A 24,174-nucleotide genomic window follows, 5' to 3' on the forward strand; every position below is an offset into this window, starting at 1 on the left:
AACAACAACAAGACCTTCTCCATGATACAGTCACTCTCCTTCAGATGCCCACCCCTATCCCCGGTTCACAGGATGGTGGAAGAGGATTCCATGGCTGAAACAGAGGGTGTACCAGAGACAGATGACATGGCAACTACTCTGACACCTGTTCTTACTGCCTGTGACTGCCCCATGAAGAGGGGCTAGAAGTGTTACTGGACCAACTGACATGCCACAATCTGACCGACTGACACACACACAGAGCGGAGAGCGAGGTGTTCCAGAGGAGGAAGCCACAGCTGCATATAACACACACACACACGCTCCTGCACTGAAGAAGTACTTGCTACTAACCTTGATACACCTACACCAATACAGATAGCAATTAAGCATTTAGAGCAGAAGAATCTTTGACTTGTACTTCTGTAAAATACTCACATAAAGCTTATAAAGCTTTCCCCAATTATACTTTGAATATTAGTGGCAAAGACATTGATTATGTGACAGATTCTGGTACCACCTACTGTTATCAGAGTAGTTGGATTTCCTGCTTTGAGTGACAGTTTTCTGTTTGATCCTGTAGTACTATTGTTAAAGAAAATTTCACTGCCCCCTTGCGTTGTGGTGGTGCTGATGACACATTCGTTTTTATGCTCCCCTCTCGTCCCTGATAATCTGCTGGTTGGCGATTTGATGTTTCCTGATGGTGTGTGTGTGTGTGTGTGTGTGTGTGTGTGTGCAGACACACACAGACATATATATCTGTAATCACACTCCTTCTGCAGCTGTTCTGGATTTTACTACAAGTGATTTGATTTATATTGTGATTTTGTTTCCATATCCAAAGATCCAAAGCAACTACCAGTGACAACAATACCCCATCAGCCTTTTATGGCTGAGGGGTAAAAATGATTGTGAATAGATTTTATACAGGGCAGTAAAAAAGCATTTGCCCCTTGTCTGACTATTAATTTGTCTTAAAATCATTTTTTATAGTAGATAAAGATAACCACAGTAAATACAAAATGCAGTTTTTATATGATTGTTTAATTATTTTATTTTTTAAAGGAAAAAGGATTGCCAAATCTGCCTGGCTTTATGTGAAAAATGATTTGCTCTCCTTGTTAAATCATGAACTGGGACTAACCACATGTTTCAGGAAGCTGAGTTAAATTTCACCAGCCACACTCAGGCCTGATTACTGCCAGACCTGCTGCATCAAGAAATCTCCTAAATAAAACCTGTCTGCCAACATGAAAAAGATGTCAAAAAGCAATCCGTCATGCCACAAACAAATAAAACTGAAAACTAAAGTCCTTCACACCTGATAGTCTGGAAAAGGGTTTGAGACTCAAGTGAACCACAGAGAGAGCCACTATTCATAAATGGGGTAAACTTTTAAAAATTACTTTAGCACGAGTAGCCACCCAACTGAAACAAATAGATGATCCCCAAGACTTCTGGGAAAATATTCTGTGGGCTGACTGATGAGACAAAATCTGAACTTTCTGGGAGGTTTAAGTCCCATTTTACTTGTTGTAAAGCTAAGACATTATTTCATAAAAAGAACATCAAACTAACAGTTAAACATTGTCAGGTAGAGTGTCATGGTCTCAGGCTGCTTTGCTGCTTCAGGACCTGGATGACTTGTCCCAAGCAATCAAACCGTGAATCCTGCTCTCTACCAGAAGACCCTAACGGAGAATTTCACCTGGCCATCACGTCATGCCCTGAAGCTGAAGCTCTCTTGGGACATGCAGGAAAAACAATGATCTGAAACACACCAGCAAGTCCACCTCTGAATAGCTCAAAAAATAAATAAATAAGGTTTAATTCCTTTGATATCCTTTCAAACAAACCTTAATACTCTCCAGTGTGGCTGAAAATAAATAATTAGGCAAAAAGGGCTCGTTGTCAGGGCTCACTGCCAGTTTTCAAAAACTGCCACGGCTGGCAAATATGCAAAAACTATGCAAAAACTAAGAGATCAGGAAGAGGGAAAATACTTTTTCACAGTAGATATACATACTTAACAGGACAGATAACTCTTTGTAGTCGCTGCACAGTCATATCTAGAACAACAGTACAACGAAATTGGAAACTGTCCCACATCTGCACTACGCACAAGACAACACAAACTAAACAACACAACACAGTAACTTAACTTAATAAATAAAAAGAAGAAATAAAAAGAACGAGTGTATGAATAAAAGGAATGAGTGTATGTTTCATTACACGTTGTTGTTGTTGTTGTTGTTATCCCCCCAAAAAAGTCCAGAGAGGTAGCCAATCAGGTCAGCTGTTACCTTTGCTTAGGGCTATTGCTCTGTTGTAAAAGCTGTCCTGAACAGCCTGAACCTCCTGCCAGACGGCAGCAGCTTAAACACCTGGTGTCCTGGGTGTGTATAGTCCTGTAGGATGGTGGGTGCTGTACAGGTCCTTCAGGGAGGGAAGAGGATGTCCAATGATTTTTTGGGCCATATTAATGACCCTCTGAAGTGTCTTTTTGTGTGCCGTGGTGCAGCTGGAGAACCACACAGAGATGCAGTCATACACTTTCAGTGGAACAGCGGTAGAACACAATCATCAGCTCCTTCTACAAGTCCATTTTTCTGAGGATTCTCAGAAAATGGAGGCGCTGTTGGGCCTTCTTTAAAACCACCGAGGTGTTTGAGCTCCATTGGAGGTCTGTTTCGATGTGCACACCCAGGAACTTGAAACTGGACACCCTTTCCACTCCCTGTTGATGCTGACAGGCTGCAGCTCAGACTTCCTCCTTCTGCAGTCGACTACCAGCTCTTTTGTCTTGGTGGTATTGAGGTCCAGGTTAGTGTCCACACATCAATCCGACAGCCTCTGAAGCTCAGCTCTATATCCTGTCTCGTCTCCCCCAGAGATGAGCCCCACCACGGTGGTATCATCTGTGAACTTAATGACTGCGTTGTCTGTGTGGGTACTGACACAGTCATGTGTGTACAGAGTGTATAGTAGGGCACTGATAGTACACAGCCTTGTGAAGAGCCGGGGTTAAGGCTGAGGAAAGATGAGGCCCCACTCTAACTCTCTGTACACCAGAGGTGTCCAACTCCAGGCCTCAAAGGCCTGCAGGTTTTAGATGTGTCCTTGATCCAACACAGCTGATTTAAATGGATAAATTACCTCCTCGACATGTCTTGAAGTTCTCCAGAGTCCTGGTAATGAACTAATGACTTGTTGACCCAGGGTGATATCTAAAACTTGCAGGACAATGGCCCTTGAGGCCTGGAGTTGAACACCCCTGCTGTACACGGTCTGAGAGAAAGTCTCTGATCCAGCGGCAGGTGGTAGAAAATAGCAATACGGCGGTTAGCACCGTTGCCTCACAGGAAGAAGGTCCCGAGTTCACCTCCACCACCCGGCCATAGTCTTTCTGTGTGGAGTGTGCATATTCTTCCTGTGTTTGTGTAGGTTCTCTCTGGGTACTCCGGCTTCCTCCCACCATCCATAGACATGTGGTTTTTTGAGGGTTAATTTATGATACTAAATTGCCTTTAGGTGTGAATGTGAGTGTGAATGGTTATCTGTCCCTCTGCGTTTAGCTCTGCATAATCTGCTGGCAATCTATCCAGCATCTACCTGGCCTCTCAACCTTTAGTAGCTGGGATAGGCTCTAGCCCCCACAACTGTGATAAACAGAAGAGAATGGATGGATGGAATATATCTCTAAAACCTTTTTGCAAAAGAGTAAATGCCACTGTGAGCAAAGTAAAGCACAAAGGATTCCCTTTGTCTTCTCAAAGCTGCTGTAGTGCAGCCGCTAATTAGCATATTTCTGATATAATCAGTAAAGGGTTGCCTTTAAAATAATTTACCAGTTCTATAAAACAGAGAAAAAAAATAGACCAGTCTTCTATTCTAAAACACATTCAGAAAACCCAGCACAATTTAATGGACAGAAATATAAATACTGTGTGGATATTTTAAGAGAATTATGAAACTAGCTATATGAAACTCTCTTTAATTAAACATTTACTTATATTTTACAAATTACTTCTTTTCTTAAAGGAATGCATATAGCATTGTGTTCACACACAATCCGCTACTAGCAGCAGCAGCAGCAGCAGCAGCCTTGTTTTCTTCTATGCCAGAGTACAGAAAAAATGGTTATTATTCTCCGGTTTATTCTTCATACAGATGCTTGTAACATGTAATTGACATGTTATGCCAATTAACATGGCTGTCATCCATTTTCTTTTCAGCTTCCTTTTCTTCTCTTCAATTTTCCCTGACAGAGAACCATCTGTCAGGGCTACATCCCCAGTTAGTAGCCAGCGGAGTCGTAACACTTTGTTGTCTTCAACAGGTCTTCCCTAATCAGCCAATCACATGACAGCAACTCAGTGCATTTAGGCATGTAAATGTAGTTGAGATTCTTGAGACAACCTATTTTCTGTTGGCCTCCAGCAGCATTACATCGCATGTCACATAGATCGAATAATCTCAAACTGGTTTCTTGAACACAACAGTGATTTCACTGTGCTCAAATGGCCTCCAGAGTCACCACATTGTAATCCAACAGAGTACCTCTGGGATGTGGTGGAATGAGACATGTACATCATGGATGTGCATGACATACAAATCTGCAACATTTGTTTGAGGTTATCATGTAAATACAATCAAAATCTGTGAGGAATGTCTCCAGCACCTTGATGAATCTATGTCACAAAAATTAGGCTAGTTCTTAAAACAAAAGGGGATTGAACCTGGTACCAGCAAGGAGTACCTAACAGTGTCCAGTTAAAGTATACTCTATTTTACTACAACTATATTTCCAATAAATCTGTTTTCCTGGACATGAGTTTCTATTTCATTATTAGGCAACAGAATTAGCATGAAACAGGGCTGATTAACAACTATGTGTTAACAAGTGATGTTCCACCCTGATAAAAGCAGTGCTTGACTTGTGAAATCTAAAAGCAGAAATCATTTAAAACATACAAAAGTAAAGCAATCTGTCTCTTTTTATCTCACACAGCACTGCCATAAGGCTCCTCACCTGTCAATATGCATATACAGCCTTTAAATTACTGCTATCTTGTGGTTGACTGCTGCAATCACTGAAGACTAGCTCTCTCTGTAATGCGGGCGTGTCCATCTTCAGCACTGACTAGAGCTGGGAAAGCTGAGAGGCCGGCAGCATTGTGGATAAAACCAGAGTGCGAGGCAAGCTGCTGCTGGTCTGCTTTCACTGCTCTGAAATCAGTTACTATCCACACTTCATATAGAAACACACCTAGGATTAGCAAGTAAACAAGCTTCAGTGATTTAGCATAGTAACAGATGAGTTTCCTGTTGCCAACCACTTTGGGCAATGTATGTGATAATGTGATGTAGACAATGAAAAGACAACATGACGGCGTACCGCTCAGAGGTCTTGCATTCAGTCATCTTTTTGTTTGTTTTTGTATATCTGTTATACAATTTCATCAACGCGATGTTGGACAAACCTCATGTTCAGCAGATAAGACCTCTTGTTACTGGGTCTACGGAGTGATGGGATTCTTACAGAGGTTCTTCACTCCCACAACATAAGGATAACAAACAGAAACAAAGCTGTAGAGCCAGTGTGAAGGAAAGAATAAGGAAAACGCTTCAAAAGCCTCCGCTCCTCAGCCTTTTCCTTACAAAAGCCAGGTCTATTGTGAACAAAAATGGATGAGATGAGGCTACAGCTGGAAGACAATAGTTCATTGGGGACTGCTGCACCCAGCAATACCTGATGAAACGCCCCCTACTTCAAAAACAGTTCAAACATGGGCTGGGTGCTTCCTTGCAGCTACAGACTGGAGTATTTTCGAATCTCAGGTCCTGGAGGAGTACACTACATCCATACTCTCCTAACCACTGCCACTGTCACCGCTGACAAATGCATCCAGGTGTATGCCAGCCACAAGCCCTGGATGACACGTGAGGTCAGGACCCTGCTTAGTAACAGAAACACTGTTTTCAGGTCGGATGACTTGGAACTAGGGGTGGGCGATATAAACGATATACGATAGAAACGATATAGATTTGGCCAACGATAGCGATTTTGACTATATCGCTCTATCGCGATAGCGCATGTTGATGATGTCATCAAGCTGGGCCTGTTTTGGTAGAAAGTATCACAGCGGCTACAACTATCATCATCAGTAAATTATGTTCTCCTGACTGAAGTTTGGCCCGTGTATAGCATCCTGCTATGCGATTGCATGTGTCCCTAACCACCAGAATCCCTCACGTTAACTTTTATTGAGTGGAAAAAAAGTTGCCGTTCATCCTCCAGCTTCACTGTGCTAATGTTATGCTAACATAGCTGTGTCGCTAGCAATCGCGTAGCACAACATTATATACCAGGTAGTCTAACTTCGGTAACCCTGCAAACGCCACTGCTGTTTAGTTTTCTGTCTTCATTTATGTTGGGAGTGGTAGCAGAGCTGTACGTTTTAATTAGTTTCAAAAATCTCTCAGTCAGAACATGGTATGAAATGTTTAGGTATAAACTAGCGAGCTAACTTCCTGTTAACTTCTAACTCCGTTAAATTTAATAAATTCTGTTTTCACGGATGCATGGATGTTAAACTTAATTGTTTCACCCGATAAAGCAGCAACGCTGATGATTTAATTAAAGATGAAAGAATTTAGACTGTTTTTAACTCTCAGTGTTCGTTTGACTTTGGGACCTGAAGGGGACGGAGTTTTGGACCCAGATTACTCCTCACTACGGCAGCCGTAATGCTCTGACAATCCATCAAGCAGTCCATCAGCAGGCTTACCAAAGTTGTACTAAAACATTTTTTAACAGATTTCTACACGCCAAAATCGGTTCAAGGTCAGTAAGCACAACCAGAATTCATACATAAGGCACACTCTAGATTTTTGAGAAAATTAAAGGATTTTAAGTGTGCCTTATAGTGTGGAAAATACGTTATACAGAAGAAAAGAATATATCGTGATATATATCGTTATCGCACATGCTTCAAGGACTCCTCCCATACTCCATCTGACTCTGGATTAAGGACTTCCTGAGAGGCCGCCCACAGTGAGTTAAAGAAGGGCCCAAACTTTACCCAACATTCAGCCTCAACATTGGCTTGCCATAGGGATGTGTGCTGACTCTCCTGCTGTACACTCTCTACACACCCGATTGCACCCCACTCATCTAAGCAACTCAATAGTGAATTTCACAGATGACATGACATCATGGGGGAAGATGAGTCTGCATACAGGGACAAGGTAGAGAAACTGGCATCATGGTGCAGCACTAACGACCTGTTCCTCAACACCACAAAAACAAAAGAAATAATAGTGAACTTCAGGACAAGCACACCTAATCGTCATATACATTAATGGGTACTGTGTGGAGAGGCTCTGACTTGAAGGTTCTGGGCCTGTGCCTGGGTGATGACCTAACCCAGAAAACCAACACCACTGTGATGACCAAGAACCCACAGCAGCGGCTCCCCTTCCTGAGGGTCCTGAAAAACATTACCCCAGCCAAGAAGTTCTGGGTGTCCTTCTATAGATTGATTACTGTTCAGTGTACTGGCACACATACCAGTGTGGTCTGCCATGTGTACAGCTCAGCTGTTACTGTCAGGAAGGCGTCAAACAACAATAAAAGCCAAAACAAACACACTGAAAAACAGCACATAGTTGTGTAATGGAAGCTTCAAACAATAACCAAGATAGACGTCATTAAAACTGAAAATGCTGCTGTTTACAAATTACAAATGAGCAGGAAGCAGTCTTATCGCCATTCATAACATATCAAGCAACTACTGGCACCGCTTGGATCATCTCCTGCACTTCAAAATAAACGCTTCCTGTAAACGATTTTCACAATAGAAGAAAAAAATTGCCATGAGCAGTTAAAACACATATTCCAGATATTCACTGCAATGAAACGACAAGTATAGCATTCTTCAATATTTCCTGCATGACCAAGTGAACTTAACAACATCTAAAGAATAATTAAATCAAATATTCACAACACACATATGGCAAAGCTGCTGCAATGATAAATAATAAACAGTAAATGAACATTGTTATATATCTTCACTAACCTGTGCAATACCCAACCTGTGTAATCAATACACAATACACAATACACAATGACTCAAGCACACACACATGCATGTATATATCTATTTATTTATATTTTTATACTGTTTCTACTGTGTTTATTTACTAGAAACTTTTTTAATTTTGTATTTTTGTAAATAGTTAGATTGCATATAATTTTGTTGCACTTTTGGCATATTGACGATAAAAAGACTTCTCGCTGCTTGCCTTCCTGTAAAAGTCATCACACACTGCTGGTGATAAACAGTATCCATTTCCAAGGTGGTGGCAAGATCTGTTAAAATCCAGACCTTAGAAAATTGTCATACACAACGGTTTACAAAGTGTGAGGCTACTGTAGTTATAATTTATTTAGTTATTACACTTTAAATAATTACTCAGAGAGGCAATTAGTCCAGCTCATTCAGTTACATTATCTTGTCCATCTATCCATTTTCTTCTACTTATCCTTATCACGGTTGCATGGCACTAGAGCTATTCCAGCTACCATAGAGCACAGGGTGAGAGGCAGGGTACACCCTGGACAGGTCGCCAGTCTGTTGCAGGGATAACACAGAGAGGCAGAAACCATTCGACTCACATTCACACCCACGGGCAATTTAGAATTACCAATGAGAAACACAGGGCAATGAGCAAACACAGGGAGAACATGAAAAATCCACACAGAAAGGCCTTGGAGTTGAACTCAGGACATTCTTGCTGTGAGGCAACAGTGCTAACCACTGCACCACTGTACGGCTTCAGTATCTTGTAATTCACTAAAATGTTGACAGTGGACACTCAATCCCTCACCAGTAACATATCTGCTTGCTTTTTTCTGCAAGATATGCTAAATCAGACTTTTTTATCTGCTTTTGGTGTCTACAGCAGCATTAACTTTTCGTGGTTATGTTTAGGCATTATTAACCACACTTTGGTTGCGGTGACAGAAGGATTGTGAGTCTGTAGTGAACAAGACACAACATATTCATCTGATCACTAACTTATACAACACTATTACACATTTCATTCACCCAACGAAACACACATTCATGCCTAAGCATATGCATGATTACACACTATCTTACACAAGGAAGACAAGGGATGGGAATTCGTAACAAGTTAGCAGTTACGATTCCATGATCAATATCACTTATTGATTCAATTCCTTATCGATTCTCATTGTGTTCTTAAAGACATCAATGGTCATCAGTGTTGGAGTCATTACTCAAATAGTAATGGATTACACAAAACATTTTTCTTAAAAGTAACGCAGTACATTACCTAATTACTCCCAGGAGAAAGTAATTCATTATTCAACTCGTTACGTTACATTGAGTTTCTCCATAACACAATTACTAGTTAACAATTTAAACCTTTAGGTTACAGTTCCACACAACAAAACAAATCCCCATCTTAATGAGGACACACATATGATCTTTCTCTTAGCGTTTAGGTATAAACACAAAGCCGACAAGACAAAGCAAAGATAAAAACCAGCCCAAAGAGACTTCAAAGCGATGCCCACAGTGATTCTACTTTAGAAACATGAAATGGTAGAAACGGAGGCTGCAGCCTGACTGTTCATCACTGCTTTTGTTACCAGTTAAAGTTCAGGGTCTGGCTGCTGTGGTCGGGTCAGCATTCACTCAGCTTTAACATAACTCTGGGTTCTTGCTAGCTTAGCATTAGCATGCTGTCTGTGCAGGCACTTGCAAAGAGGCAAAGTTGTGTTAGCACCATAACGCAGCCGTTTCTGTCTTGGATCCAGTTTGCACTTTACAACTGGGCTCTCATCATTCTATGCAATAGAAATAAAAGTTAAATCCATATCCCTGCTGTACACTGCTCTACTGCACACAAACTGAAATCAGCTGATTGTAGTGCAAGTGGAACCAACAAGCAGGATCAATAGGTAAGCAGACTAACAATTCCAAGGAAGTGAGCTGCTGGGAACACTGGCTCTCAAATCCCTACTTAAGAACTCAAGGAGCATGGGATCAATTTATCCACCTTCCAATTGGTGGACAACCCGCGCTACCACCTGAGCCACAGGTACCAGTTTAACTTCTACAAGACTGCGGCGGCAATTCTTAGTTTGCATTACTTTTACTTCTTATCCTCAACCTTTAACTACACCATCCAATCATCACTGGGTAATACAGCAAATAAAGCAGATATGTGAGTTTTCTTTTGACTTGGTTCTCTGTGAAAGTAATATATGAAACTCACACAATCAGGGTGGTGAGAAGAAGGTGGTGTAAAGCGGGCTAGGATTCTGATGCTTTTGATTCAAACAACAAGAACAACTGCATTTGAGTCCAAAACTACTTATCTCAAACCTTTCAATTATTGCTGTACTCGTGAATTCAGATTTGTTTAAAATGACCCTTTTTGAACAAATCAATAATCTGAATGGACTGACCTGCAGTAATGATTTGTATGAGGCTAAATGACCCCTGGAACAGATATTCCCAGCCTTCATTTATTAACACACCCACATGAGCTTGGTAAGTTCTGGGGACAAACTGCCAAGATGTGTTCCACACCCTCACTTTCAAGGCAATCAGCGTGATAAAAACACGTCCATATTTTTGATGTTGGCAGCTGAAGAACACCGGCCTGGGAGGCTGGATTCACGTCGACTCTACACTCTATTCAAATTCAGCCTGTTTTGTTTATATCAGGAAAGACAGATTTACATGAACAGCATAAGAACCTGTTCGGCCTCATTAAAAAAAAATACTATTAAATAGGAGCATGGAGGAAACAGGAGGATTTGCACATACACCAAACAAGTCCTGATCCAGCTGGATTTCTGTCGTTAATTTCCCACCTCCCTGCACTGATCATGGAAGATCATGGCGAACAGAGGGGTGCGATTTTACTCAATGTGGTTAATTCATTATATGAACACCGAACCTCCCACGCAGAACTACTAAATGAGAAAAAGCTGTTCACGCCTGTGTTATAAAAAAAACATTGATGTGTTGGGATTTGGCGGAATTTGCTGTTGCGTTTTCTCTACGCTCGAGAGTTAACCACTCATTAACTGAGCTGAGAAACTATTTTGTTTGTTTGTTGTTCTTCATAATTATAGGCTGATGAATAAGGAGACATACATGTAGTTCTGACTGTGATTGGGCCATGCACCTCTAATTCTAGTGCCGCGCCATGGGAGTCGCCTCGATCCATCACAAGGACGAGATGCTGCAAAGGAGGATTTCTCTATTCGAGCTTCCTCTCGAAGTGATAAGGTGCATTTCCTGTCAGCATCTACTTATAAAAGCAGGTTAGCAGCATTCCAGCAAAGAGATGGGAATTTAGACCGACAGGTGCAACAGCATCATCATCTAGCCTCCACGCATCGCTCCTTCCACGCTGACAAATATCCAGATGAAACCACCTCAGCGAATAACTAACAACCGAGGGAGATGACAGGGAAAGACACTAAATTCGCACATATGTTCTGCGTGGAAATCCTTGAATCGTGGGAGCGAATACGTGGCGAACTAGCTAGTGAGCACAGCCACGAAGCGAACCGCGGCTGCTAGTCTCATCTCTGGGCTGGCTGCCTCCCTTGGTTCGTGCTCGTTTTTCCCCTCAACAAGCAAAACAGTGCGAGTGTTGCTGGACTTACCTCTCGGCCATTTTCCCGACGGTTTTTAAAATCCGTTCAAGATAAATCCCACAACATCTCCCATGTTGCCTAAATTGCGGTTACAGTCACCGAGTCGGTCATCCGTTCCAGACTTCTATCAAGTTACCAAAATTAAGGTACAACACATCCGACCATTACTTTCAGCATAAAAGCTTCTCGCCAACGATATAGTGTCCCAATGACTGGAGAAACGTTTTATGCAGTTGGGAAGTCCACCGAATTTATGTCAACAAGCACTATACTGCAGCCTGGATGATCTTATGTCAGCTGTTGTAACATGACAGCAGTTTACTACACTGTTATCCCACAATACGAAGCTCATGTAAAATCACAACCAGAAAATTTGAACGGCAAGATCTCAAGTTTTACCGAGGGACATCTGGAAACCGTCCCTAATGACACACCTATCAACAAAAGCACAAGAGGAAAAATATATATAAAATTTCTGATAGCATCTGCTGTGGGCTTCTTTTTAGTACCATAATGCTTTCCACAGCTTTCAAGGTGGAACATTTGTATTCACTCTCTGAATGTAAATCAGTGCATTCTGGGTGAGTGTGCAATACTTCATGAAGCTGCAACAGAAACACAGACACGTCCTTTATCGTCATTAAACATTAGATGTCCCAGCACCTCCCTGGTAGCAGCAGGTAACAATAAAAACATTTTTAAAAACACAAACTATAAAAATGTACAAGGTTTATACAGATGTGCTTCTCATATATGTTATTTCTTCTGAGTATTATCAGGTAGTGCAGATGCCTTTCTCATAATAGTAGAGGTGCTTGTATTCCAGAAAAGGTTGGAATATGAAATCCTGAACTGCCTTTATGTGGAGGGGAGGCAGGTCTACTCTGTGCCTCCTGAAGTCCACGATCATCTCCTTTGTCTTTGTGGTGTTTAACCGACCTGAGGAATATTTACAGATGCAAATGATCAACAATCTGAAAAAAAAAAACACCTCTCAAAGCAGTTGATCATAATCACTCACTGACCTGAAATCAATGTTAAATATGCCTGTCTATACATATACTGACAGAAGGTTATTATTAGGTACTATTTGGACCGTTAAAGTGCTGAACTAAATCCTGTGCTTACTAGAGAACCTCTAGTGGATGCCTTAGGACTAGGGTTAGAATTGGGTTTAAGGCTGGCTGACAATTGAGATTGTTTTTTATGGTTTTGTGACCAGTTTTTATTGTTGCAGTTGTGCTAGCAGGATAACAAATGTATTTGGTGTCCTCACAAAGACAGTGGACATCTATCTGTCCATGCTGTTTTTAACCCTAAGTGGACATTCAGAGCATTTGCTGCCTAGACCTGCTTCCTAGATTTTTCCATTGTAAAGAGTTTCTATGCTCCTGTTAACACATCAACATTTGGTCATTTGGTTTATTGTATTTCATGTTATTATTAGAGTGGATATTATGTTGTAGAGGAAAGGGGGTGAGGGCCCGGTTGTAGAAAGACAGGAGAAAGTGGCAGAGGAATATAAAAGGGTCAGAAAGATGAGAGTGGCAAAAGTCTAGGATGTAACTGTTGCATCTGCAACAGAACACACAAAGAGAAACACAACAACTGAACAAAACAAAGTTAGGTACACAAACAAACATACAATTTTGCTGTGATTTGTGTGTGTGCATATGTGGGAAAGAGTGAGAATGTGTGTGTCTTTGTATGAGCGTTTGTCATGAAATGTACTTGAGGATGAGAGACTGGAACAAGGCCCCCAAGGAGCTAGAGGCAGACGGCCCCAGACCCAATAGATCTGGGGTGTCTGCAGCCCCCCAACAGTGCTGAAGACCCAATGCCACACATTCTGATAAAATGTGAATCCCTAAAAACAGCGGAAAGTGGGGGGTAGGGGGGATGACCTTTTGGATTGGGAACAGGACCTTGGTTGCTCCAGGACTTTTTTGAGAAATTGACTGTTCACAATGAAGTCCACTCCTCTCAGCTTTTGGCCACAGCTCTTCACCGCCTCTTCTTCTTTAAAATATTCAAAATTGGCCATGATTGTTTTGGGTCTGCGTCCATCACTTCATTTACCCTCCAAAGAATGGGCATGATGAAAGCTGATTGTTTTAACCACATTATCCAGGAGTTTCAGGTGAATCTGGATGAAATGTCTCTGAGAAGCCTGAAAACAGAACGTTGTCCCTCATGCTGCGGGCCTGAAGCACAATTACAGTTTCTTTGATTTTTTAAAAAGTTTTCTTCCGAGAGCCAGGTCATTCATTCAGCAAAGGATTTCACCAACTCTCTGAGGGCCGCGTTTTCAGCAACGGGTGTTTCCACCTGCTGCTGGCTGAACTCCACAGACTCATGCAGCGCCAGAAAGTCTTTATGAAGGAGTTCCAGCCAGGCATGTTTTAAAGCTGGAAACTTTTTGCATCTATGGACGCCAAAATGTACATCATATCACTGTTGTGTGGAGAAACCGGTTCCAACAGAGTTTTCAGGGCGGTTTCATTTCAAGGATGGCATTCCTTTGCTGCCTAACAATTTATAGTTAGGATGATTTTTCCTTTCATGCACAACCCCCATGCACACAACTAACCTCCACCCACTCTGCCTCAAACTACGCCCGAGCCGAACCAGGGTTTGATGGACCAGGGTCTCTGTGTGGCCTGGGTCCACCATAGCCTGGTGTATACGCCCTTGGAACCTTACTGGTATGCAGGTACATCCCTCTCAAACTAAGGGAGAGTGTTGTAGGGCCGGGAACATGGAGCACCTGTCCCATCTTCATCCGCAGGCAGTCCCAGTGAACATGGCCTGGTCGCCCACACCTCCAACACTCCTGTCCCAATGCTTGTGCAGCTCCCGGTGGGTGGGGTATACCATCTCTAACCTCTGGGACCTGTGGAGAAACAGAAGAGAGAGTAGGATTAGATGGATCACAGGGAGCCACTACTGCAGCGGATCACAGGGATGATCCACCATCATCTGGGCTAGCACCTCCACCGGTAATGCCGTCCACCAGTCTGTAATCACACAGACCGGGTTTTAGACAACACTTTAGCATGAAGGACCCACTCAGGCAGAGAGCTGTGATAATGACAGTTTATTTACTTTTACAAAAATATTTGACAAAAAATGTCCTCAAGAGTTTTCAATTTCCACAGGCCACAGCATCTGGCTTTCTCAGCTGGCCCCACCCCTGCATCCGGCTTACGGCTCAGCACCCCTCTCCAGGTCCATGCCAACGTGCGTCTACTCACAAAAGGGAAGGCATGATTAGATTATGAGGGTCAGCTGTGTGGGTCAGCCTTCCCTGACACCACACCCTGCTCCACCCATCCCCTACAGCTAAGCCACAAACCACAACCCGCCACACTTAGCTAATTTAAAGGCAAATCTCCAACCTTCCTTTTATCTCTAAAATTCTTGAAAGAATAGTTGTAAAACAGCTAAAAAACCATTTGCAGATAAATAATTTATTTGAAGCATTTCAGTCCTGTTTCAGAACTCATCACAGTACAGAAACAGCGATAGTGAAGGTAACTAATGGCCTCACACAGTTGGCTCATTTCTAGGTGAGTCCTGCTGGACCTCAGTGCGATACTGCATACTGGTGAACAGAATATTTTGTTACAGGGATTAGAGCACGTTGTAGGAATTAAAGGTGCAGTAGCTTCGGTCATAGCTATCTAATAGACTCCAATATATCCATGTACATAGGAAGTTGTCTTCATGCACAAAGGATAATTATCAGTTCCACATGATTCCTTGCTAGGACTAATTCCGTTTACATTATACATGCTTCCCTTAGGTAGTATCATTTGAAGGCACACAATACATTTTCATTGCTATGTAGTTGACACCCAGCTTAATCTATCCATGAAGCCAGATGATACACGCCGATTAGTTAAACTGCAGAAATGTCTTAAAGACATAAAGACCTGGATCACCTATAATTTCCCCCTTCTAAAACTGAGGTTCTTGCACTCAGTTTAAAAAATCTTAGAAACATGGTGTCTGATCATATGTATTCTGGATGGCATTACCTTGGCCTCCAGTAACACTGTGAGAATTCTTGTATTCATTTCTCACCATGATATGTCCTTTAATGTGCATATTAGGTAAATATGAAGGACTGATTTCTTGCATTTGCACAAGAGCTGTAAAATCAGAAACATCCTGTCTCAGAGTGATGCTGGAAAGTCAGTTCATGCATTTACTACTTATAGGCTGGACTATTGTAATTCGTTATTATTGGGCTGTCCTACAGTTCATTTAAAATGGTACAATTTTGAATCAGCTAAAGGCTGCTGCAAAATGCTTTAAAGTATAAAGGACATTTAAAATGAAAATTTTAACTTATAAATGAACTGAATTGAACTTTATTAGCTCCACACTCAACTACAAAAATGGATGTGCTCCCGTTAGCAAAAACATTCACACTTTTCCTTACTCATCTCTTCTGATAACACTGACCAGGTATTATTCTACGTCTATTATGTGATACAATGACAATGGGTCTTCCTGGTTTTTGTAGAGTCAGCCTAAAACTATAAAGGTAACCAGTGTATTATTATTTAGCTTGTCTGTTTTCAGTCTTTCCATTATTTGTTATTATTTATTATTCATTCTTTTATGTTTTCTTTTATTTCTTTCAAAATGTATGGAATTATGATCACAGAAAGGTCCCTTTAGCATTTGGTCCAGCATCTAGAAAGCATCAAATTGGTTGAATTTTTCACACCGACAGTGATCCCAAATACACTGACAATGGGTTAGGTTTAGAGTTAGGGTTACACCTGGGTAAATGCAACATTGATTTGCTTTACCACAGCCCAGACCTTATAATTACTTAAGCAGTTTTGGGTTATCTTGACAGAGAACAGGACAAAAGACAGCCAACATCCAAAGAAGATCTTTGGAATGTCCTTCAAGAAGCTTCAAGAGAACTATTCCTGAAGACTATTTCAAGAAATTACAAGAAAGAAATTTTTTCTACAGTCATTGGTCTGTATTTTGAAAGCTTCCATCCTGGCAGCAGTGTAAGGTGAGCGGTTCTCTAAAGACAGACGTAGATATCTCCACTTTCAGGAATTTAAATAAAGCTGCGAGGGCAAAATATGGATCACAAGTAGTTTCTCGTCATATCTTAGTTTTTCTTTTATGATAGATGATCCAAGTGGTTTCGGCTCGAGACAGGTGGAAAAAACAACAACAGTGACTGTCCACTGTTGGGCACCATGATACCCTCCAGGGTAGCAAATCGATCACGTGACTGAAAACTGAATGAATCGCTGCAACTATTCCCGATTTTCCTAGCAAATATGGGACAAAAGAGATGACTGGTGGCTCAAGATTATACAGTATTGTAGTTATGGGTTTAATGGGAGGACTACCCTGCAGCACTAACATTTTGTGCAGAATACTGCGACGACGTTAAGTTATTTAGGAGGCAGCTGCCCACGTTAAACTGTGACTATCACGAGTAAACGTGGGCGTTTCCTAAATTAGCAGCAACTGACAGGTAAACAGGATGTATGCAGGTAAACTAAAGGGTCGGTTGAGCTGATCGGTGGTGTCGCAAGGACAATGTCGGCTTGTTATTTATATTACAGAAAGCCAGAGGGAGAGTGGCATAGGTGGCATAACAAGTTTAGTTAACTAAACAAGTTAACTAAACAGGTTAACTAAACAAGTTTGGTTAACCTGAACGACACCGGCATCACCCTGTGCTCAGTGATTGGTGTAACCGGTCTCGTGCCTGCTAATCACTGAACAGGGCACACAGACTGAGGCCTTTAAAGCTCGGTTTGAACTCTCTCGTATCTTCTTCCAAAACAACTGTTAATTATTCAAAAGTCAAATATATTTTCATAACGTAACCGACGTTTTAAGCCTTCCTACTTCCATCGGACACCCACATTTTCATTTTCATCGTCCCTGGCTGAAAACTGCAGGAAAGCAGACGCCTCCTCCGATCTCCTTCCGATCGAACACGAGCATTCCCGAAAAATAAACCGTGGTCTATTTCCATTGGTGAAACGCTCGTCCAATGAACCAGGGCCATCTGTGTGGGATTCAACGCTGTTAGATTTTTCAGCTTACGTTTCCTTCATCGGACTTTCAAGCTCATCGTTTCACCACCTGCTATCAGACTGCAGCTAGCATCATGAAGTTTCCAGTGGTAATTACTGTAGTTTTGGCATCGTTAGCTGTAACTATCGACGCTACGGTTTACTTCAAGGAACAGTTTCTGGATGGAGGTAGAGCACAGTCAATTTCATTTCTGCTTGTCTTATACCAATGATTGCATTAAAAAAGTCAACGTCTTCACGGCAGTTCACATTAAATCTGTTATTTGGTAATTTAATTAAAGACAACTTAATATATGATCCTGGAAAGATAAGGTAACTTACTCTATAAATTTAACCCATTGGTCTTGGTATAGATGAGTGGCTGGCTGAAAATAATAGCGTAATACATTAGTAAAGCATAAGGTTTCAATGTTATTTTTAAGTTAAATGTGTCTAAATGCCGTCCAGTACTTGGTTAAGGGCGCAACTATTTTCTACTACTATTTTCTATTTTCCTATGTTAGTAAAACCATGCTGAACCGTGCTGGAACCTTATGGGTAAAAGCATTTGGATATAATATTTGGAGCCCCTTAATATTATTTTTAAAGAACAACTCTAACTGCACACAGGAGTTCATTTATATAATCTCAAAGTTTTTCACTTTTATCATGATGTTGAGTAATTGCGTTTGGAGTCCTCAGTACGTTTGTGGTACAAGTAGTGTAATAAATGTGCACCGTGGCTTGGTGTTAGTGTAACCAGAATCAGAGGAATTACAGTGAGTAACCAGTGGGGTTGCATTAATGTGTTTCAGATGGATGGAAGAGCCGTTGGGTTGAGTCGAAACATAAATCAGATTATGGACAGTGGAAACTGAGCGCTGGAAATTTTTATGGGGATGCTGAAGCTGATAAAGGTAAGAATACTATGTAGTTTGGAAACACAACTGATACGAGTTAATTTGTTAAAATTGTGTTATTTGCATAGACCAAGAGTTGGTGTCTTATCATGCAAATGCAGCTAACACTGGTTTGCCAATGTAAATGTGAGCACAGGGTCAGACAGATTATACTCAGGACTGGAATATCCTGCAAAGAGCCTCCAGTGCTCTCATGGCCTTTGATACTCCAATTTTAAACCTATTTTAAATTTGGATACTCAAATTTATAATGTGTGTTTCGAATTAAAAAAAATAAAAGATTTTGTACTATCAGTAATCATCCCATTTGGTAATGTAAACCTTAGATTAGTTTTCCCATTCCAAATTTCTATTACACTGATAAAATAGTTAATATTGGACTTTAATTACAGATGGAAGAATTATAAATATGACTGATAGTCATAGAGTGCATGGATGTAAACACAGTGCGCTAACCCAATGCAAAAGTACCCTTTTTTGTCCAGAGAATTTTCCCTGTCACTGTCTTGGCTCTTTGAAACCAGATGTCCTGACCAGGCTGCAAATCTGACTAAAATTATGGAACAGTGCATATTTATATAGCGCAGCCCCATTATCAACTTTTTGGATACTATTGGAAACCATGATTTTACGGAAGAGGATTAGGGCCACTGGGGAAAAAAAGTGGGCACGTCTATTTTTTTCTTCTTTTCCAGAATTCTGAGAAAAAAGTCAGAATTCTGAGATTAAAGTTAGAATTCTGAGAAATTCTGACTTTTTCATCATAATTATTTTTCTCAGAATTCTGACTTTTTTCTCAGAATTCTGAGAAAAAAGCCAGAATTCTGACTTTTTCTGACTTTTTTCTCAGAATTCTGAGATTAAAGTCAGAATTTTCTCAGAATTTAAATCTCAGATTTTAAAGTCAGAATTTTCTCAGAATTCTGGAAAAGAAGAAAAAAAAGATGTGCCCACTTTTTTTTTCAGTGGCCCTAATCGTCTTCCGTTAAAAAATAAAGACTGTTTTATTTCAGATTTTAGAATCTTTGATATTGTTGAAGTGAAACATTAAACCACAAAATTCTGTTAGTGCAAAAGAAGAATAGAATTAAGAAATTTAGGGTGTCAAAAATGTGGCCCGTGGGTGAGAATCGGCTTGCCAGGGGTCTGTTTGTTTGACTGGATGGGTCTTCAACATGTGAAAAATCCCTAATTATTCAATGGTTTTCATTCTAGTGCAGTTCCTACTATTCAAGATGTAGTTTCAGAACACCAGCATTAGTGCATACGATTATAGAAACAGACATATTACTTTTATTTTTCTTAAGGCATTTCAGGCTGCTCAGTGTTCTTAACATATGGATATTTTAAGAATATACATCTTTACATATTCAGTCTATATTGGTAGTAATAATAATAATAATCACTTTTGTGCTCATTCTAGGTATCCAGACCAGCCAGGATGCCCACTTTTATGCCCTGTCAGCCCGCTTTGAGCCATTTAGCAATGAGGGAAAGCCCCTGGTCATCCAGTTCACTGTCAAGCATGAGCAGAAGATAGACTGTGGAGGTGGTTACGTCAAGCTCTTCCCCGATGATCTTGACCAGAGTGACATGCATGGAGACTCCCAGTATTACATCATGTTTGGTGAGTCTTGGAGAGACACTAAAGCCTGAAACCAGAACATGATGTTTTTCCATGTGACTTTACATTCAGCTGTTTGAAATGAAGTCCTTCTTTTGTAATCATGGTATATAATCATATCGTAATGTGGCCTGTGTACACAGGGCCTGACATTTGTGGATACAGCACAAAAAAGGTTCATGTGATAATTAACTACAAGGGCCAGAACCATCTTATCAAGAAAGACATCAAATGCAAGGTAGCTATGCACCAAGACTGTTAAATATTTTCCCTTTTTAAATTTTGTAAGCCATGAATCTGTTAGAGATTTACCTTAAATTCTCTCCATGTCATCCTTCAGGATGATGAGCTGACCCACTTGTACACACTGATCGTGAATCCAGACCAGACATATGAGGTGAAGATCGACAATGAGAAGGTAGAGTCTGGCTCCTTTGAGGACGACTGGGACATGCTGCCCTTAAAGAAGATCAAGGACCCCGAAGCTAAGAAGCCAAGCGACTGGGATGACAGGGCTAAGATTGACGATCCCAGTGACACAAAGCCTGAAGTAACATGACTTAAATTGATTTTAGATTACTTGCATTAAAGCTATACAGAAGTTCTGAGATTAAAGTCCCAATTTTACAATAAAATGATGTTAATGACGTTGAGCATTTTCTTATTGTTCAATTTTGTTGTAATGCATAATTTAATTAGGCCATCCACTGCAGCCAGAATACACTGAATAGTACCAAATGTGGTGTGATAATGTTGATCCAGTCTTACACTAATGTTGCCATTCCTTGTTTTTCTTGAAACAGCCAGTATGGAGCTATTTGTACTCTTGTATAAGTCACATTCCTGTTTTGATTGGCATCTCTGATTGGTAACTTCAGTGCTGCTGTCTTCCAGGACTGGGACAAGCCAGAGACGATCCCTGACCCTGATGCTAAGAAGCCTGATGACTGGGACGAGGACATGGATGGAGAGTGGGAGCCCCCCATGATCGCCAATCCAGAGTATAAAGTATGGGCTGCATTGCTCAAGGTTTACAGAAAAAGTGAAGAATTTCCATTGGAGGTCTTTTTACTAGTATAAGGGGGGAAAAAATGTAACGTATTCTCTAATACCTTTGTAGGGGGAATGGAAACCCAAGCAAATTGACAACCCTGACTACAAGGGAACATGGGTCCACCCTGAGATAGACAACCCAGAGTACACTCATGATGCTACTATGTATAAATTTGACAACATTGGAGTCCTGGGCCTGGATCTGTGGCAGGTAATTATACTACACTACTCCCCCATTAGGGTCTGTTATAAATAAAATGTTACAAAACAGTTTCCTTCATGTAAAAATGAAACTACATTGTGGTTTATTTATTTCAAGACAAATAAATTTATAATGTATCTGTGTGTCACGACTATATAATATTGCATTGTTTATTTTATTTGTTTGTTTTTTCATTGAAAGGTCAAATCTGGAACTGTTTTTGACAACTTTCTGATTACCGACGATGTGAAAGAAGCAGAGGAATTTGGAAAGGAAACCTGGGGAAAAACCAAGGTAGGACTGTTTAGATGTAACTAGTCTAATGGGGGGTTTCAATTTAAAAACCTCTGTCAGAACACAGCCTGAAATCAGTTCTAGTCAGAATTAAGGGCAACACAATAAATAGACAATGCATATGTAGCTTTACAGAGTTGATCAGACATTTTCCAAAGAAAGAAGATAACTTCTCAACAGCTTTCATGTAGTGTGTAATGTTTCCACAGCTCACAGCTGATCCGGATAAGTGGTTTAGGGCATGTAAACACTAGAAAGCAATAAAACTATCACATGTGAGCAGTTGTCTAGGTATTTAAACAGGGAAGATGGTACTTCTTGTAGCTTAAGAAACATTAACTATAGTGCCACTTCAACTCTTGAGCAGCTTATTGCAAATTGATTCTTTGAGCAACTTTTGAAATTCCATATTGGCAGTAAAGGTTGAGTTTCTTCACCTAATAAGTTTGTCAGTATTATACCATCTAACTTTTAATGGTTGGCACATGCCTATTCATGATCATGATGATTTTTTTTTCTAGGTCCAAATGATTACCTGTTCTCATTTGGGAAAGAAATATTTTTAGTTCCATAATTTATTATGGAACAAAGAGTTTTGGTCTAGCTTGTTATTTTGATGTTTGTTTTGTGCACCTTGCTTGTTTTTTATTGAGAACTCGTGGTTCTCAGTCAAAGTCCTGCTTTCAGTTTGGACATCAAACTTGGTGAACTTAACATAAAAAGGACCCGAACTAAAAGTTTGGCAGGTGATAAAACAAAAGGATTTTGATGAAGGCAAAGAATGTAGCTTTTAGGCTTCAGCATTGGTTCACACTTCACTTTCCATTATGTTAAACATTAACACTGTTCTTCACCTGCCTAGGGACCAGAGAAGAAAATGAAGAATGAGCAGGAAGATATGGAAAGGAAACTGAGGGAGGAAGAGGAGAAGGAGAAGAACAAGGAGGACACTGAAGGTGATGATGAGGTTGACAAAGAGGATGGTGAGGAGGAGGAGGGAGAGGATGATGAGGAGCCAGATGATGATGCTGGGATAGAAGAGGACAATAATGCCAAACCAAAGGACGAGTTGTAAAGGAGTGAGGTGTGTGTGTGTGTGTGTGTGTGTGTGTGTTCCTCAGGTTCAAATGACAGACCCACAGAAAATGGGCTGATGCCATCTGGACTGTAGCTTTTCATATAGCAGCCTTTTATTCAGGTGGGATGTTTGAGTGATGGGAGGTTTTTATTGATTTCCTTTCATTTTTTTTCTCCAAACCATCAAACTGGAGAAGGGTTTGTTTATGCTTGTGTTTGTGTGTTTGGTATATACGTGGATTTTCTGATTTAATGTGATTTCTTTCTTTCTTTCTTTTTTCTTTTCTTTTTTTCCCCTTTGGAAATCCCATAACTTGAGCGTCTGTGATGTCTGGTTGTGCACTTTGATCTCTATCATATTATAATGTACTGTTTATTTTCTGAGGTGATCCTTTCGTAAATTATTCAAATATTACATTTGTTTGTGGACATGACAGTTCACAAAGTTTTTGAGTTTGTTCATAAGTCCTCTGTGCGATATGTGTGTGCGTGCGCCTGTGTGCATTCCCAATGTTTTGATTGAGTATCTTTACTTTGTGAACAGTTTTGAGTTAATAAATTGAAGCTTCTCAACTTTGCTGTTTTTCATTACTTTCAGTAGTTGATCTCTGTTGCCTGCCTAACTTTGGCGGTTTCTTTCACACTGAGTGATTTTAATCTGTGTATACAGCAAGAGACATGAGAGGTGCAAGTATTTAAGTATTTGTGTGTTATTTATGTGGCATGCTTATTTCAGAAGCTGGAAAACAAATCAAGTCACCCACTCCCCAGTACTTTTATAAATCATTGACCAAACAAAGTCTAATTTGCCTTTCACCATGCATCCTTTTTTTTAAATTATTATTATTTTTTGTTTTGCATATTTGTATAGCTCGTTTATTGTGAAGCACTGGGCTGCAGCTTGCTTCAGCTGACGTCGCTGATTACATTTGAACATTTTAAATGCTTCATTCAGCGTGATCAGCTGACTGAGTTTGACAGGCGGAGCTTTGAATAAACAAAAACAAAATAGTTGCATTGATAGCTCTAATCCCTGACATGCTGTACTAAAGGGACTATTTGTGAGTTACATTTGGAGGCTCTAATTAAAAAATTCTAATCTCCTTGAGGTAGCTGTGTTGTGATTTAAACTGAATTTAATTGAATTATAATCATTGTAAATATTTTTGTGCTTAGAGTTGGGTATTTCCGACAGGATGTGAAGTCAGCAGCATGTCATACTGTGACTCCAGCAGTAGATGGCG

The 24,174-nt window shown here is 40.5% G+C and overlaps 2 protein-coding genes across 2 annotated transcripts in view; one reads left to right on the forward strand and one right to left on the reverse strand.

Moving 5' to 3' along the window:
- Nucleotides 1–11,806, reverse strand: part of arhgap39 (Rho GTPase activating protein 39) — a 57,064-nt gene extending 45,258 nt beyond the window's left edge. Inside the window, exon 1 of the mRNA XM_063500743.2 lies at nt 11,702–11,806. Coding sequence (XP_063356813.1) covers nt 11,702–11,712 — 11 coding nt within the window. The 5' untranslated portion in view covers nt 11,713–11,806. The remainder of the gene's footprint in view (nt 1–11,701) is intronic.
- A 5,968-nt stretch (nt 11,807–17,774) lies between these two features.
- LOC134646549 (calreticulin-like) lies at nt 17,775–23,504 on the forward strand. Its single transcript, XM_063500339.1, has 9 exons — nt 17,775–17,949; nt 18,576–18,677; nt 20,104–20,307; nt 20,448–20,542; nt 20,645–20,854; nt 21,199–21,312; nt 21,425–21,568; nt 21,761–21,853; nt 22,716–23,504. Exons 1-9 carry the CDS (start codon nt 17,856–17,858, stop codon nt 22,926–22,928), a joined length of 1,269 nt encoding a protein of 422 aa, XP_063356409.1. The 5' UTR covers nt 17,775–17,855; the 3' UTR covers nt 22,929–23,504.
- The last annotated feature ends 670 nt before the right edge of the window (nt 23,505–24,174 follow it).

Source organism: Pelmatolapia mariae, linkage group LG17 (assembly GCF_036321145.2).
Source record: "Pelmatolapia mariae isolate MD_Pm_ZW linkage group LG17, Pm_UMD_F_2, whole genome shotgun sequence".
Lineage (NCBI taxonomy): Eukaryota > Metazoa > Chordata > Actinopteri > Cichliformes > Cichlidae > Pelmatolapia > Pelmatolapia mariae.